Here is a 16,841-nt window from a genome sequence, read left to right as displayed (position 1 = left end):
CCAATTTGGCCCAAACATACTCTATTTAAAAAATGATCATAGTGAAACTTTCCTGCTCAGATTACCACCACCACCACCATGAGTCAGTGACATAATTTTAAAACTCTTTCTTGGATGTCTGGATTTCCCCCTTTCTAATTTTCTTAATTTCTCTCCCCCCCCCCGCCCATTTGCTTTGTAAGGTCCAGGCATTTGCTGAAAGAATCGTCCTCTTTGTGCTTAACTACGTTATCTTTGGAATGCTAGAAAGAGGCTTGAGCCAAGATGTGCTTTTTGTGCCTCATTCTGAGAAAGAATATGCCAAAATATTCTGGAAGGATGGAGAGGCAGCTGCCTTCTACACCATCAAAGCGAAAGGTATGTTCAGGGCCCACTTTCCTATCAGTAGGCCTATGGGAGAAAACTCGAGGAACAATTTCAGATGTGTGTGTGTGCATAAGATGTTCAGTAACCCCTGCTAAGAGGACAAAAGAGGCAAGTGAAGTGGTGACTTTATTACATTTAGCAGGGGGAGAGCAACTGGCCCTATCCATCCCCAGCACAGCATCCCTCCAGTGGCTGCTGTTGGTGTCTACCTTGTGTTTCTTTTTAGATTGGAAGCCCTTTGGGTTTGGGGATCTTCCTTCCTTCCTTCTTCCTTCCTTCCTTCCTTCCTTCCTTCGAGTGAACGTCTTGTTGAAAATAGTATATTATTTATTATTATTATTATTATTATTATTATTATTATTATTTATCATAAATAATGATAGCAGTAGTGATAGCAGTAGTACTGGGGTACTTTCAAGATGAAATTGACACTTACCCACCCACCCTGTGCATTTTAAGAACCTCTGCTGTGGCCTCTTTTCTTCTTCCTCCTCCTCCTCCTCCTCCTCTTCTTCCTCCTCCTCCTCCTCCTCCTCCTCTTCTTCCTCCTCCTCCTCCTCCTCTTCTTCTTCCTCCTCTTCCTCCTCCTCCTCTTCCTCCTCCTCCTCATAATTATAGCAATGCTATCAGCTCAGTCACCTCCTCCTTGTAGGGAAATGCATGTTGTACCTTTAACACACATACCTCTTATATAAGGTTGTTAAATGTTCACAGCCATAGTTATCCAGTGTGTAGAGCAGGCCAGAAATATAGGGTACCCGTCAGGAAAAATAAATAAATTGCATGTGATCTGCAATGTGGGTCTAGTATTTCCTTTTCAGCACTATTCTTTTATTGTTGCTAACATTTTATTGCAGTAAACTTTAGACGTTATTTTAACATGTGTTCTCCCCTTCCCAAAACCCGAAAGCTTGGTGAGCGCATAGCACAGGCCAAGCCATGCCTTCCTTGGATTTTGTCTGAAGCCAAGGATTTTTTGCTCTCTTCCTTGGGTTTTGTGTAGGCGTGCGTGTGTGTACACAAATCACACAATGGGTTGACTTTGGGCCCCATTCAGCAGCAACATTCTCTGCCTGGACACAAGGGCTCTGTCTGCAGAAGGCCTCTCCGGACCAGCGTCTGCCAAGCCAACTTGTTAATCAGGGAACTCGCTGGAATGTGCAATTTTGTTTGGTTTGGGTCTCTTAGATGTGGGGCGGGATCGGGTGGGGCTTTTCCTGGGCTTTTGGATGTTTGAGAGCCTTAATGGCTGTCTGCTTTCTCTGTCCTTGTAATTGCTGTTTACCAAGCTGCTGGCTCACAGGTTAGTGATTTAGCATGCATGACCTAACCAAACAGAGCTGAGGCTCTGGGGGAACAGACAGCATCAAAGGCCTCCTTCTCTGAGGCCAGCCCCGTATTTCCCTTGTCTTTCCCCTCACCCAGAACCCCCTGTTTTTATACAAACAAGACGGTGGCTCGACAGTGATTGCGAGCGAAACGTGATTGCGAGTGAAATGCCAACGCATTGTGGTAAAAATGCGTGTAACGTGGCTGTGCGGCTTGTTGCTCACTCACTCCTTGCCTGCTCCCATTCATTCGTGACCCTTTGCTCTTGGGCAGGTCAAAAATGGCGGCCTTTGGTTCGTTCCTTAGGATGAGGTGTGCTGGTTGCTAGTAGAGATGGGGGATGCAGCTCTTCCCCGCCTTGGTGCACACTGGCTGTGGTTTGGAAGTGAGCCTAACCAGGACTGGGGGAAACTATATTCCTGTTCACATGCTAAATTTGCCCCCCACCAAAGGCCCCAAATCCAAGTTGGGCTAAGTTGAATTTCGGCATCTGTCCATCAGATTTTCAACAGTCTCAGCATTTCGATGCACTCTTGGTTGTGGATTCTGCTTTTGCCATAAGAACAGCCCTGCTGGATCAGGCCCAAGAATGGCCATCTAGTCCAGCATCCTGTTTTGCACAGTGGCCCACCAGATGCCGCTGGAAGCCCACAGGCAGGGGTTGAGGGCATGCCCTCTCTCCTGCTGTTACTCCCCTGCAACTGGTACTCAGAGGCATCCTGCCTTTGAGGCTGGAGGTGGCCTGTAGCCCTCCGACTAGTAGCCATTGATAGACCTCTCCTCCATGAAGTGATCCAAACCCCTCTTAAAGCCATCCAGGTTGTTGGCTGTCACCACATCTCGTGGCAGAGGATTCCACAAGTTGATGATGCCATGTTTTGAACCTGGTTATCACTTGAACTAATTCTGAACCAAAAAAACCTTCCTCCAGTCGTAAAATGATGTCTACAACATTTGCTTAAAGATTTAGACAAGGCTGTACTGTTCATAAAATCACTAGACATTTCTGTTCTAAAGCAGGAACTTAGGAAGTTGCCTTATATCGAGTCAGACCATTGGTCCATCTAGCTCAGTATTGTCTACCCAGACTGGCAGTGGCTTCTCGAAGGTTGCAAGCAGGAATCTCTCAGCCCTATCTTGGAGATGCTGCCAGGGAAGGAACTTGGAACTTTCTGCATGCAAGCATGTAGGTGCTCTTCCCAGAGCAGCCCCATCCCATCCCAACCAGAGTGGAACCTGCTTAGCAAAGGGGACCATTCATGCTTGCTGCCACAAGACTAGCTCTCCTCCATAGAAGCCTGCAGATGGTGGACTATGACCCCCATCATCCCTGATTATAAGCCACTATGTCTGGGGATGATGGGAGTTGTAGTCCAAACACAGCTGGTAGTAAGGCCATAGTGGTGTAGCCCTTTTCTGAAGGAGATGATCCACCTCGTAATTAGGACCCATTCATCTCTGTCTGTCGGAGCTGGTCGATCCCAGCCTGGTTTCAGGTTTCCGAGAAAGTGAACCGGCGAGATGGTGAGGAGTTCCGTGGCAAGCTCTTTGGCCCTGGACTCGAGACCATCCTTCAGCCCCCTTTTAGGGCTGCTGCAGATCTTGTCGCCAAAAATTCTGGCCCTCTTCCCAAACTGAGTGGTGTCGTGTGGCCAGAATCTGACATCGCTGTTGGCTGCCAGCCAGGCCAGGCTGGGCTTCTTGGCTGACACACGAGGGTCTTGTGCTTTCCTTAGCAATGTCCATATGCTCCAAACTTGTGAGTCATCAGATGGCAGTGGGTCCCATCCAAAGGGTGCCTCGCACAGCCAGATTCTTGGACAGGAGAGGAACTGGGCTGCCCTCGCAAACAGAGCAGAAAAGAAAAGGCGACGCTATCCAGGGCTGGGCGCTGAGCGTGAAAGCAGTTGCCAGCTAACCTGTGTGTGAGAGACCAGGGGAAGAAATACCAGTTTGCTTCTCCAAAACCTCAAGCATCTTCCCTGCAAAAGCAGAGTCCGTTTCAGCTAGCCCTGTACCACAGATTGTGTGCCCAATCTGGCCCAACACAGCTCGCACAAGCCTTGTTTTGTGATCAGCCCAGTTGTTTTTGTAGTCCCAGACAGACAGCAAAAGGAGAAGGGTGACCCGGCCTCTGGTGGGGTCACCACAGAGGCTGTCTTTGGCTTGGCAGGTCATGAGGTCTGAGTTGCTGTCCGTCACTGGCTGATATCCAGACTAATATGGACATTGGTGTGGACAATATCCATGGCGTGGTGGCATTTTTTGATGTGCAAGGGGAGAGATTTTCGGCAATCCTCTCTTTTGCTCTGCAGCCCTCTGTGCCTCCTGAAAATATGTCCCTGAGGGTTTGGGGACTTTTAGGGGCATATTTTTTGAAGGCACAGAAGGCTGCAGAGGGAAGGTGAGGTTGCCAGAAATCCCCCATGTGATGGAAGAAACTGTTGCACCAACATGGTGTTCGTCTGGATGTCAACCATTTGAGAAAATACAGAGGTAGACAGATCAGAGGCCTGCTCTTTCATATAACTCTGTAGAAGGCAGAGTTATATGGCCAGTATCAACCAGCCAGTGGGGAAGCAAGAGGAGGAAGATTGGTTGGAAAAGGGCAGGGAAGGAAGAGTGGGCAAATACTTAAGCTTCGTTACTTTTGAGAACGAAGATTGAGGGGGGTATGTCAAAGGCCACGTGGGGAAGTGAGTTTTGAGGAGAGACCTGAAGGAAATGAGAAAGGTGGCACCATGTTCAGGGAGAGAGTTCTGTATCTAGAGGGCAGCAGGGTAGCATTGGCCGTCATTTATGGGAGCAGAAGTCTTTTGGAACATAGGAATACAGGAAGCTGCCATATACTGAGCCAGACCATTGGCCCATCTAGCTCAGTATTGTCTTCACAGACTGGCAGCGGCATCTCCAAGGTTGCAGGCAGGAGTCTCTCTCAGCCCGACCTTGGAGATGCTGCAAGGGAGGGAACTTGAAACTTTTTCTGCTCTTCCCAGAGCGGCTCCATCCCCTGAGGGGAATATCTTGCAGTGCTCACACATTAAGTCTCCCATTCATATGCAACCAGGGTGGACCCTGCTTAGCTAAGGGTGCAAGTCATGCTTGCGTCCACAAGACCAGCTCTCCTCTCTTTTGGTTGGCTAAGGACCAACCGGGGAGGGTGAGGAGCAGCTATCATGGTCAGTGATGTCATGAGTAACAAGGGCCAAAAGACAAATTTGGGGGAAAGGCTATGGTTAACTTTAAAAGCAAGGCCCAGTTAGCTGCACACATCCTTTCAGTCAACACATCACATGGTCTTTACTTTCCCCCTGAGTCTTGATTAGCAGTGTGACATTAAGAGAGCCAGTGTGGTGTAGTGGTTAGAGTGCTGGACTAGGACCGGGGAGACCCGAGTTCAAATCCCCATTCAGCCATGAGACTTGCTGGGTGACTCTGGGCCAGTCACTTCTCTCTCAGCCTAACCTACTTCACAGGGTTGTTGTGAGGAGAAACCTAAGTATGTAGTACACCGCTCTGGGCTCCTTGGAGGAGGAGCGGGATATTTTTTTAAAAAATGTAAAAAATGGTCTGTGAAGTGGGTGCCATGTCTGAGTGAGGATTTTAACCTAGTTCCCTTGCTTCTGCTTCACACTCATTTTCCAACCATCGCATTTGTGAGCCCTGTGAGAATTCTGTACAGATTTCAGGCCGTTTTGTTTTCTGCTTACAGGAAGCTTGTGTGATGGACACAGCAGCCAAAGCTACATGCTTCCAGTTTTGGACACGGTGTTTGTCCGGAGGAAGTTCAGAAGACGTGGACTTGGGATGGAAATGCTCCATGACTTCTGTCAGATGTTTGTAGCTGAGGATGCCGTAGGAATCAGCTGTCCTGTTTCTGTTGACATGTACCAAGGTAAAAGACTTAGAAATGTTGGGTAGCATCCAGATGAAGTTAGTCATGACTAAGCCCCATTGAAATTAATGGGACTTAACTCAGGCCTTGGCAAATTTTCTTTGGATCTAGGAGCCCACCTGAAGATTTGGGCATCAGGCAATGGACGCATGGCAAAATTAGCAGACTTAGTGACAGAGATTGTTGTGGAGGAGGATAAATTGAATTCTTTTTGTTCCCTTTACAAATAACATACTTAGAATGGAAAATGGGCTGCCTGGGACAAATAAAGATCTCCTTAAATAACACTACCCCTCAATATCTTAGTCTAGGCGCCATAGCTAAATTTCTAGGTGCCATGGCTCCACAGCACCTGGGATTTGTCAAACCCTGATATAACTTAGTCCTGACTAAGCACTGTGAAATCCGTGAAACAAGGTAGTAATGACTGGGACTAAGTTATGCTGTCGAGTTGGTGTTGACTTCTGGTGGCCACAGAGCCCTGTGGTTGTCTTTGGTAGAATAGAGGAGGGGTTTACCATTGCCATCTCCCGCGCAGTGTGAGATGATGCCTTTCAGCACCTTCCTGTATCGCTGCTGCCAGACAGAGGTGTTTTCCATAGTCTGGGAAACATACCAGTGGGGATTCAAACCAGCAACCTCTTGCTCCCTAGGCAAGTTACTTCCCCGCTGCGTCATTAGGTGGAGAATGACTGGGACTTAGCCATGACTTAGTCTGGATGCTACCCATTAGATTTAAAGCAGCAGTTCCCAACCTTGAGATACCAGGTGTTGCTGGATTAGAACCCCCATCCTTTATTACTGCTATTTAGGGATGATGGGAGGGAAACTATAAGAACAGCCCTGCTGGATCAGGCCCAAGAAAGCCCACCGGACTAGCAGCCACTGATAGACCTGTCCTCCATGAATTTGTCTAAGCCCCTTTTAAAGCCATCCAGGCTAGTGGCCATCACCACATCCTGTGGCAGAGAATTCTAGAGATTAACCTTTGCTTTAAAGGACCAGTGTTTATCCTTACTGTATATAGACATAATGATCACATTGTTCATTGTTGCCTCTCCCCATGACTGCTGTCTACAGAAATAAAAAAACACACACGAGCAAGCTAAGTATTGTGTAAGATGCAGCTTTGCCCTTTTAGGACCCAACATTTAGGTATTTTAGCTGGCTGCGACCAGTAGATCAAGCTCCCGAAGTGTTCTGGTTAGCACAAACTGGAAGTGAGGAAGCCTGCCATGTTGTGTGTGCCCACACAATGCACTTCCCCACATTTGTGCTATTTTGTGTTCATAAAACAAATAGAGCGATCGAGTAACATGCACAGTTTGTGACTATTTGTGATCTGTGCCAGGAGCATTTGCTGTGGTTTGTTGGACTGGAAGTCGATCAAGCCTGTCTGAGTAATATTGCATATAATAATGCTAGTAAAAAACACCAAAAAAACCAACCACCAACCCAGCTTTTAAATCCCTTCTGTTCTGTTTTGAATATTGTCATAAACAAGATTTCACTGTGTGGAGAGCCAGGGACCGTTTTAGTTTGCTAAGCAATTTATTTCAAGGTGTGCCTAGAAAACGTGCAAATCAGAAGATCCTTAGTATATGTTTTAAGCACAGAATGAATAAGATGGTGTTGGTTGTTCCTGGAAGTTTTTCACACCCGGCTTTTAGTTTGCATCTCCTCCGGAGTGGAGGGGGTTCACACATCGGCCAAATATACCTCAAAGCCCCTGCAAGCTATTGGGGAGCACTTCACCCACAATTCGGGTTTTTAATTGTGCCATAGAATGTAGCCCGATTTATATCCGGGGTAAAAAGATCCACTTTTTGCTCCAGCTTTTGGGGGCAACTTCAGAACTGCCCAGTAAAGCCTCTCAGGAGACCTGCAGTAAAGCTGCTTTTTTGGAAAGCTACTGGGGGTTGATCTCCACCATGTTACGTTTCATGAAACCAGTGCCATGTTTTTCAATTGTTGCTAGTTAGAAGTGGAGGGTTGTGGTGCCAGCCTTATAGTGTTAAATTCTCATGATGAACAGCTGCACAATGTATACTCCGACAAACCATTAACATTTTTTTTTAAAAAAGCCCCCCAGACAGTATGTAAAGGAAAAGGCTGAGCGGAAGACATAAATTAGCCCTTTTTGACAATACTACTGCTCATCAGTTTCCAAATGGTATAGAACAAATGGTTATGCAAGAAGTTTCAGAAGGCTCAGGCCAATCTTCGAAACACGGCATTCTTCCAAGCCGCTACAAATACTTAAACATTAGATGAATAATTGTGGTTGTGCAAGGTCCCTGCTGCATCAATAAAGCGGTGGGGTTTTTTTTGTCTTGTACAGTCTGCAACGTAGAGCAGGTTCATCATACCAGGCCTGAGCTAGTTTACTGCCCGCTCCTTCCTTCTCTTCTCTTCTCTTCTCTTCTCTTCTCTTCTCTTCTCTCCTCCTTCCTTCCTTCCTTCCTTCCTTCCTTCCTTCCTTCTCTTCTCTTCTCTTCTCTTCTCTTCTCGCCCTCCCTCCCTCCCTTCTCTCTCTTTCCTTCCTTCTCCCTCTTTCTCTCTCTCTTCCTTCTTCTTCTCTCCCTCTCCCTCTCCCTCCCTTCCTTCTCTCTCCTGTCCTTCCTTCCTTCCTTCTTCCTTCCTTCTTTCGCTCTCTCTTTTCTCTTCCTTCCTTCCTTCCTTCCTTCCTTCCTTCCTTCCTTCCTTCCTTCCTTCCTTCCTTCCTTCCTTCTCTCTCTTCTCTCTTCCTTCCTTCCTTCCTTCCCGCTCTCTTCTCTCCCTCCCTTCCTTCTCTCTCCCTCCCTCCCTCCCTCCCTTCCTTCCTTCCTTCTCTCTTCTCTTCTCTTCTCTTCTCTTCTCTTCTCTTCTCTTCTCTTCTCTTCTCTTCTCTCCCTTCCTTCCTTCCTTCCTTCTCTTCTCTTCTCTTCTCTTCTCTTCTCTTCTCTTCTCTTCTCTTCTCTTCTCTCTCTCCCTTCCTTCCTTCCTTCTCTTCTCTTCTCTTCTCTTCTCTCCCTCCCTTCCTTCTCTCTCCCTCCCTCCCTCCCCTCTCCCTCCCTCCCTCCCTCCCTCCCTTCCTTCCTTCCTTCTCTCTTCTCTTCTCTTCTCTCCCTCCCTTCTCTCTCTTTCCTTCCTTCTCTCTCTTCTTCTCTCTCTTTCTCTCTCTCTTCCTTCCTCTTCTCTCTCTCTCCCTCTCCCTTCCTTCCTTCTCTCTCCTGTCCTTCCTCCTTCCTTCCTTCCTTCTTCCTTCCTTTCTTCTTTCTCTCTCTCTTTTCTTTTCCTTCCTTCCTTCCTTCCTTCCTTCCTTCCTTCCTTCCTTCCTTCCTTCCTTTCTTTCTTTCTTTCTTTCTTTCTTTCTTTCTTTCTTTCTTTCTTTCTTTCTTTCTTTCTTTCCCTTTGTGTGAGATTGCCTCACACATCAGGCCATGGCTGTCCAGGAAACGGGGTTCCCTGCAGGTTCCTCCCTGGCCTCTCCAGATCGGGCTGAGAGAGACTCCTGCCTGCAACCTTGGAGAAGCCGCTGCCAGTCTGTGTAGACAATACTGAGCTAGATGGACCGAGGGTCTGACTCAGCATAGGGCAGCTTCTGATGTTCCCACCTTGGAACATCTCTAGAGAGGAGAGCTGGCCTTTATCAGATAGAATGTTCCTAGTGTCAGTGTTCTTGCAAGTAGTTTTTGACTGAGTTTCTACATGCCTCGCCTTACATGGCTTGTCTTTACGATTTAGTTTGTCAAAGGTTCTTGGAGACCCATCCGGAGGAGCAGCCTCGACTGTGGGAAGTGGAGGCACCAGGGGATTGGGGTCAGCGCGTGAATGTCTGGCTCAAGATCCAGCTGGAGCAAAGCCTTCTGAAAAGTGAGTTTTGACAAGCCGCAAGAACTAGGCCCCACTGGGTCTGTTCACTCAGAGCACACCAGGAAAACGGAGGAGTGTCTTCTGGGTGGTGTTTAAGTTGGGCCCTTCGCTCTTGGCTGTTCAGAGAGCTGAATATTCTGCTGCTCCTCCGATCAGCATACTAGTCTTGCCCGGAGCTCACATTTTAAACTGATTCTGAATGGAAACCACTGCTAGAAATAATCTGCCTAGGTTCCTGATTCCTGTTTAACCTTTTTAAGAACAGCTCTGCTGCATCAGGCCCAAAGAGACCCATCTAGACTAGCATCCTGTTTCACACAGTGGCCCACCAGATGCCACTGGGAAGCCCACAGGCAAGAGGTGAGGGCACACCCTCTATCCTGCTGTTGCTCCCCTGCAGCTGGGATTTCGAGGCATCCTGCATCTGAGCCTGGAGATGGCCTAAAGCCCTCAGACTAGTAGCCATTAAGAGACCTAGTGGCTATCACCACTTCCTGTGGCAGAGAGTTCCACAGGTTAATAGTGTGTTGTGTGAATTATGTGCTGCGTTTCTTGTGCTGGTGGGGTGCTTCCTAGCACCACACATGCAAAAGTGGGTCCCTTCAGATGTCAGGCACACAGACCCGTCATTTCTGCCCAGAGCTGTTGGACGGGGAGGAATAGAAATAAATAAATATCAAGCACCCACAAGTCGCACTGCATAGATCTGTCTTCTGACCCCCAGTGATTGTAATGGAAAACAACGGCATTTATGTAGTCAGTCTGGGTGGCACCAACATCACATTATAGAGAGATGTGCCACTTCATGGTAACTCAAAGCAGTGGGTTGGATCCAAAGGTGTCCTTCCACACGCCAAAGGTGCCTTACATCTGGCACTAAAATGTTGCACAAGAAAAGTGAAACTGCATCCAAAGATGCAGAAACTGCCTCTTCCTCCTCCTCCTCCTCTTCCTCCTCCTCCGTGAACCCCGCCACCATACTGAGATCATCGAGGAAGATCCCGTTGCGGTTGCCACCAACATGATCGGTGGTGGCGACTCAAAACGGGGCCTTTTCCAGGGTTGCCCCGGGACTTTGGAACACGCTCCCTAACAAAATTGGAGCTTCCCCTTCTCTGGATGTTTTTAAGAACCATCTGAAAGCTTACCCCTTTTGATCAGGCTTTTAGTTTACAGTTTACAGTTTTAGAGTTTTTAATCTATATTTTAAAATTGTTTTAATTGTGTTCATGTGTTAATTATTGTTGTGTTTTGAACTGTAAACCACCCAGAGATTTTTATATGGGACGGTATAGGAATTGGCCACAAACGAACAAGAGCTTCTGTAACTTCTCCTGCAAGCGGAAATGTAAAGAGTGGTAGAGAATCTCCCTGCTCTCGTGCTGTTGGGATGCTTGTACAAGCCTCCACGCGAGCATTTGTGGATTTGCCTTTTCCGCGTGGTTCTTGGATCCACTCCGGTGCCATACCCTTCTGGCCCTACCATCTGAACTGCAGTTGGAGGGAATACAGAAAAGAGGCCTCCTTTGTGGCCACACCTGGGCCATTGAAGCCCTGCCTAAGGCTGACTGGTTTTCTGGTTATTTTCCATGGTTTTGAGTTCAAATCCCCATCCAGCCATGAAACTGACTGGGTGATTCTGGGCCAGTCACTTAACTCCCAGCCTAACCTACTTCGCAGGGTTGGTGTGCGGATAAAAATAACCATGTACCCCACTCTGGGCACCTTGGAGAAAGAGCGGGATAGAAGTGTCAAAATAAATAAAGATCCTTTTCTTTCAGCAGGCTTTGGGACACGTGCTTTGATTTCTTGCTTGCTTCTGGTCTGACTGTCGTTATACTGAGGAATGTTCGCTGGCGTTGTTATTGGGTGTTATTTTTCCCCTTTTAGATCTTGGTTTTACAAATGTAAACTTTTAAAAGCTGGGCGTTTTTAAAAATGGAAATGAGGGATACTGTGTACATGTTTTTAATTAAATGCTACAAGCTGGAACTTTCCCAGACGCCCCTCCTAAGATCTGAGGTTCAGTGATTTTGCTCCCCTTGTAAAATCTGAACTGCTTTCCGCTATCAGTGAGTTTAACCTTTGATGAAACCAGGGCCATCAAAACCTCACCCCTTGACAGCCTGACATGCAGGCTGAGTGCTGTTCTTTAAGTCACGTGGTAGGGATTCTGGTACCAGCAACATGTTCCAAGAAACCTCTCCCATGATGTGCATAAATGTAGATTTATGTCTCGCAGTGCTAGCTGCATCTAGTGGTGAGCGGGTGAAATCACATGCTAGAAATCCCATCTAGAGTCTTAACTGTGGACCGAACAGGAATATGGGAAGCTGCCATATACTGAGCCCAACTGTTGATCCATCTAGCTCCATATTGTCTTCACTGACTGGCAGCAGCTCTCCAAGGTTTTAGTGAGGGGTAGGGTTGCCATGTTCAAGCTTCCCAAATCCGGGCGGTCTAATTTGCATATTATGCAAATCACGTGGCAACTAACATTATGCAAATTATTATGCAAATAATAGCATGCAAATTATATGGCAATTAATCTGCATCTTATTTATTTATTTATTTATGTGACAGATGTGTATACTTTCTCCTCCTGCTCTGCCCTCCCATGTGATCGGATCCAGAGTAAAATCCAGGCAATCCGGGCAGCGCATTTGAAATCCTTGTAAATCCGGGTGGAGTTTAGGAGCCAGGTGGAGGAGACAAAATCCGGGGGCTACCCTAAATTCTGGGGGACATGGCAACCCTAGTCACGGGTCTCTCCCAGCCCTACCTGGAGATGCTTCCAGGGATTGAACCTGGGACTTTCCGCATGCAAGCTGATGCTATTCCACTGTCACTGTGTAAACAAGAAATAATAATAATAATAATCCTCCAGCTAATTATGGAATTCTTCAGCATCACTGAAGGGCTTGGATATGGAAGGAAGAAAAAAATCTCGAAAAGGACCTCTGATGCAGGTCTTAAAGAGTTAGCAGGTTCACATGGGAGCAGGCAGTCTCTTCAATATTCAGGTCTCTGGCCTTTTCGGGATTTAGATCAAAACCAGCCCCTTGAATTGTACCTGTTTATCATTGCGTTTGAAAATTGCTTGGCGGTTCATCAGCTGAGAATCTTTAACCAGCTGGCAATCCTATAGGTTGTGTCATCAAGACGGGGTGCTTGTTTGCAGTTGTATTTGCATGGTTGGTAATTTGGGTGTGTTAACGCTGCTAACATTCTTTCGTTATGTTTCTTCCTGTGGAAATGGATCAGAGGCGGATACGAGCTGCCAGATGGAGCGGTTTCAGGAAGATGAACCTGAGCAATCAGATGAAGGCAGGATGAATAAGGTGCGCTGATGAATTGGCCTTTGTAATAATCTGGTTTTCCATCACCACAGAGGACCCTGATTAGCAGGAGGTCTGAACAAGGGAGATTGACACCAGGCTGGTGTTCTAATGCCAGGCTCTTGATATATCCGCCAAATCAGAAGTCTGGGTGATGGACTATTATAATTGAAATTCCTTCTTTTTTTCTTTTTTTAAAAATGAGACACCTAAGCCATGAGTGACTAAGGATCACGGTTCTCGAAACTCCATAAAATGCTAGCAGACTACATTCCTCTCAAAATGAAATGCTCCAGTCTATATCTTACTTAAGAGAGCCCCTTCTCTGTCGTGAACCCTGTCGCCTATTAAGATTATCTGGAGAGGTCTGGTTACGGGTGCCGCTGACTCGTTTGGTGGCGACTCGAAACAGGGCCTTCTCTGTGGCTGCCCCGGGCCTCCCTGCTGAAATAAGAGCACATCCTTCTCTGTTTGCTTTTAGGAAGGCCCTGAAGATGTACCTGTTGTCCCAGGCTTTTAATGTTTTTACTTATTGAGATTTTTATCTGTTCTCTGAAACTGCTCCATGGTTTGCATTTGAATGAGAGACTGGTTTGCCTTGCATGTGCAGGCGCCTTATGCTTGCTGATGGCTCGCAGGGCTTTTTGGAGTGTGTACTCCCCGGCAGGAAGCTGGAAGGGGCAGTGGAGAGCAGGTGGAAGGGCTTTTGTCACCCTCATCGTCTCTGGCCTGTTTATCCATGGGCTGTTTTTCAAAGTGTGTAATCTGATCATTATTAGGCATCTATAACCTGGGTGCACGTCTCTGTCTGATTTCAGAGAGCTGGCCTTGTCCCTGATATTCGGGAATCACCGGATGAGGCAAAGGAACCGAAGGACGATCAAGGGCAAGCGTTCAACTTACGGCCCTGTAGCAAAGAACTTGCTAATCAGCAGAACACTCAAGTGCATCCGTGTCCCGGATCAAAGAAAAGAACAAGCAGAGGAGAACCAGCTGAAGACGCAGTTCCTAAGCAGTTTAGAGCAATGCCCTAACTTTTGTGCAGGATGAAAGCAAACTTAGAACAAGATGTGGACCAGAGTGGCTCTAGGTGGGAGCTGTCATCCAGGTACACTTCCTGTCTGTACCAGGCGCTTTAGAGGCCTGTACCCAGGTTCGCCTCTAAAATGAACGCAGTTACAGTCATTCACACAAGAACGTACACGAGTGTACAGACATCCGAATGTAGAGACGACATGATCAGCTTGTCCTCATGACCAAACGGAGGGGAGTTAGAGTATCGCCTTGCAAAGTGATACATAATTTGCAAAGTGATACATAATACAGAATTGCAAAGCGATACATAGGAAGTGATACATAACCACCCAGAGACATAAGTTTTGGGTGGTATAGAAATATGCTAAATAAATAAATAAATTCTAAATTTTATTTTGAGCAATGCAGGAGATACTATTGGTCCTGTGTTGTCAGCTGATCTGTGTGGGACACTCGGCTGCCAGAAAGAGTGCCTTCTCTGTACTGGCCCCAGAATTCTGGAATCTTCTCCCTCCCCTGAAAGTCCCTTTGTCATGTTCTTTTAAAATTCCTTCCAGAACGATGCAAAAACATGTCGATTTTGCCATGCTCCGGGCAGCGGAGTTTTCATTTATTTAATTATTTCGCCATTACCGGTACTTGTTTTTAGTGTAATTCTTTTTTGGGTTTCTTGAAATGTTTCTAATGACTGTTTTATTATGTAAACGGCCCGGCGACTTCTGCTGAAAGGCAGCATACAAATGTTGTCATGTAAATAAATAGAAACTCCCCCCACCTCTTGACATTCAAGTGACTGCTTCTTTCCAACTCTCGCATTATGCTCTGAAATGTCTTGTTTTGGAAATAAAGGAGTCCGTCAGAGTTTCATTTCAGAGTCTCCTAATAGGGTTAGGAGAGATTCCTGCCTGCAGCCTTGGAGAAGCCGCTGCCGGTCAGTGTAGACAACCCTGAGCTAGATGGACCAAAGGTCTGACTCAGTATGGCGGGTGTGTGTTTGTGTGTGTACAAATGCCATGTTTTGCTTCTACCAGGAGATGGTGCTGCTACACTGCTTAAGAACCATCACTGTCCCCTGGAGAGCTCCGTGCCAAAGGTTCAGGCCTGGCCTCTTGTCCTCTTACTGTTTTAGCAGAGGTACGAGCAAGGAGGCAAGGAAAGGTTGTCTCTGATATTTACTAATAGATTCAGTTTGCTTCCAGGAGGCAGGGAACGCCAAAGGCTTTGTACTTTGGGAACTTAAGGTGAAATCACAGATGTGTTCTGTGTACAAAATAAGCACAAGTGACATCTGCAGAGAGGAAACGGGCGAGGCGGCTTCTGTGCCGGCTAGCATCACATATTTCTAAGGGCCCCCGCAATTGTGGAACAGCGTGTGTTCACAGTTTTTAAGTCCACATAGGTTTTTAGCGCTCATGATAAGGATTCAATGCATTTCTTTATTGTGAGATTTCATGCAGGGATTAATTCGGGTCCTCCCCTGCCCAGATCTGAATGGACATAGGAAGCTGCCATATACTGAGTCAGGCCATTGGTCGTTCTAGCTCAGTGTTGGCTACACTGACTGGCAGCAATTCTGAGAGAAGGGGCGATCCCACTCACGGTGCCAGGGAGTGAACCTGAGACCTTTTGCATGCAAAACAGATGCTCTGCCATTGAGTTATACCCCTTACACATCCTGTGCTTGGGAATACAGCTGAAATATTGGGCTTGCCTACCAGTCCCTAAAACCCTGTGAAACCCCCTTATGAGGTCTATGGGAGGAGAGCTGGTCTTGTGGTAGCCAGCATGAATTGTCCCATTTGCTAAGCAGGGTCCACCCTGGCTGCATTTGAATGGGAGACTAGAAGTGTGAGCACTGGAAAATATTCCCCTCAGGGAACGGAGCCACTCTGGGAAGAGCAGAAGGTCCCAAATTCCCTCCCTGGCAGCATCTCCAAGATAGGGCTGAGAGAGACTCCTGCCTGCAACCTTGGAGAAGCTGCTCCTAGTCTGTGTAGACAATACTGAGCTAGATGGACTGATGGTCTGACTCAGTATATGGAAGCTTCCTATCTTCCTATGAAGGACTGAAGGGAACCTGGGGAGGAGAACTGGTCTTGAGGTAGTGTGCACGATTTGTCCACTTTGCTAAGCAGGATCTGCCTTGGTTTGCATTTGGATGGGAGATGTGCGAGCACTGTAATATATTCCACTTTGGGGGTGGGGCCGTACTAGGGAGAGCAACTGTGGGCGTGAATGCAGAAGGTTCCATGTTCCCTCCCTGGCTTCTGTAAGATAGGGCTGAGAGAGATTCCTGCCTGCAACCTTGGAAAAGCCGCTGCCAGTCTGTGTAGACAATACTGAGCTAGATGGACCTATGGTCTGACTCAGTATATGGCAGCTTCCTATGTTCACCCTGCAGGGTGCCTTTGCTTAGTTTTATGGGAGCACTAATGGATGTCATGGATTTGGACTAAAAATAGATAATTGTCAAGTAAACTAATATAGTGCTGAGTCAATCTGAAACTCTCTAAGGGGGAAAAAAACCTCCAAGATTTTTTCAGAGAGTTCTCTAACTCTGCTTGTAACTGGTGAGCCACTTCTGAATTGAGCTGAAAGGAGTTTGTCCGGTACTAAGAAGCAGCGGAAACTTCTGCCGAGTGAGGACAAATCACTGGTCTTCGCAGTTACCAGATGGCTTCAAATGCTGCTCTCAGGTAATCCTAGGGTTCAGACGATCACAGAGAAGTCACTTATCAACTTTGCAAGTAGGTTCTGCATTATGTGCGAACGTGCCCTGTGTGTTTCAAGTCACATCCGCTTTGGCCTTCTCCACCTCTCAACCACTATGCGACACCAGCTCACAGTAGCTGGTACAGTACCTGTCTTCTCGCACATTTGTGAAATGCCAGCGTGGTGTAGTGGTTAGAGAGATGGACTAGGACCAGGGTGACCCGAGTTCAAATCCCCATTCAGCCCTGAGACTTGCTGGGTGACTCTGGGCCAGTCACTTCTCTCTCAGCCTAACCTACTTCGCAGGGTGG

General features: G+C 47.1%; 1 protein-coding gene across 11 annotated transcripts in view; it reads left to right on the top strand.

Moving 5' to 3' along the window:
* LOC128334698 (protein FAM169B-like) overlaps window positions 1–14,592 on the top strand; it is a 48,231-nt gene extending 33,639 nt beyond the window's left edge. For 10 of the 11 annotated variants that reach the window (XM_053271720.1, XM_053271722.1, XM_053271727.1 and 7 more), the window contains 5 exons: window positions 183–357; window positions 5,408–5,590; window positions 9,317–9,445; window positions 12,710–12,786; window positions 13,602–14,592. In XM_053271720.1, coding sequence (XP_053127695.1) covers window positions 183–357; window positions 5,408–5,590; window positions 9,317–9,445; window positions 12,710–12,786; window positions 13,602–13,817 — 780 coding nt within the window. In that variant the 3' untranslated portion in view covers window positions 13,818–14,592. Of the gene's footprint in view, window positions 1–182; window positions 358–5,407; window positions 5,591–9,316; window positions 9,446–12,698; window positions 12,787–13,601 lie in introns of all 11 variants that reach the window. The other variant, XM_053271721.1, reaches the window with a different exon arrangement.
* The last annotated feature ends 2,249 nt before the right edge of the window (window positions 14,593–16,841 follow it).

The sequence above is a fragment of the Hemicordylus capensis genome, chromosome 10 (assembly GCF_027244095.1).
Source record: "Hemicordylus capensis ecotype Gifberg chromosome 10, rHemCap1.1.pri, whole genome shotgun sequence".
Taxonomy (NCBI): Eukaryota; Metazoa; Chordata; class Lepidosauria; order Squamata; family Cordylidae; genus Hemicordylus; species Hemicordylus capensis.
The sequence above is the reverse complement of the archived record's forward strand: the minus strand, read 5'-3'. Positions and strand labels throughout refer to the sequence as shown.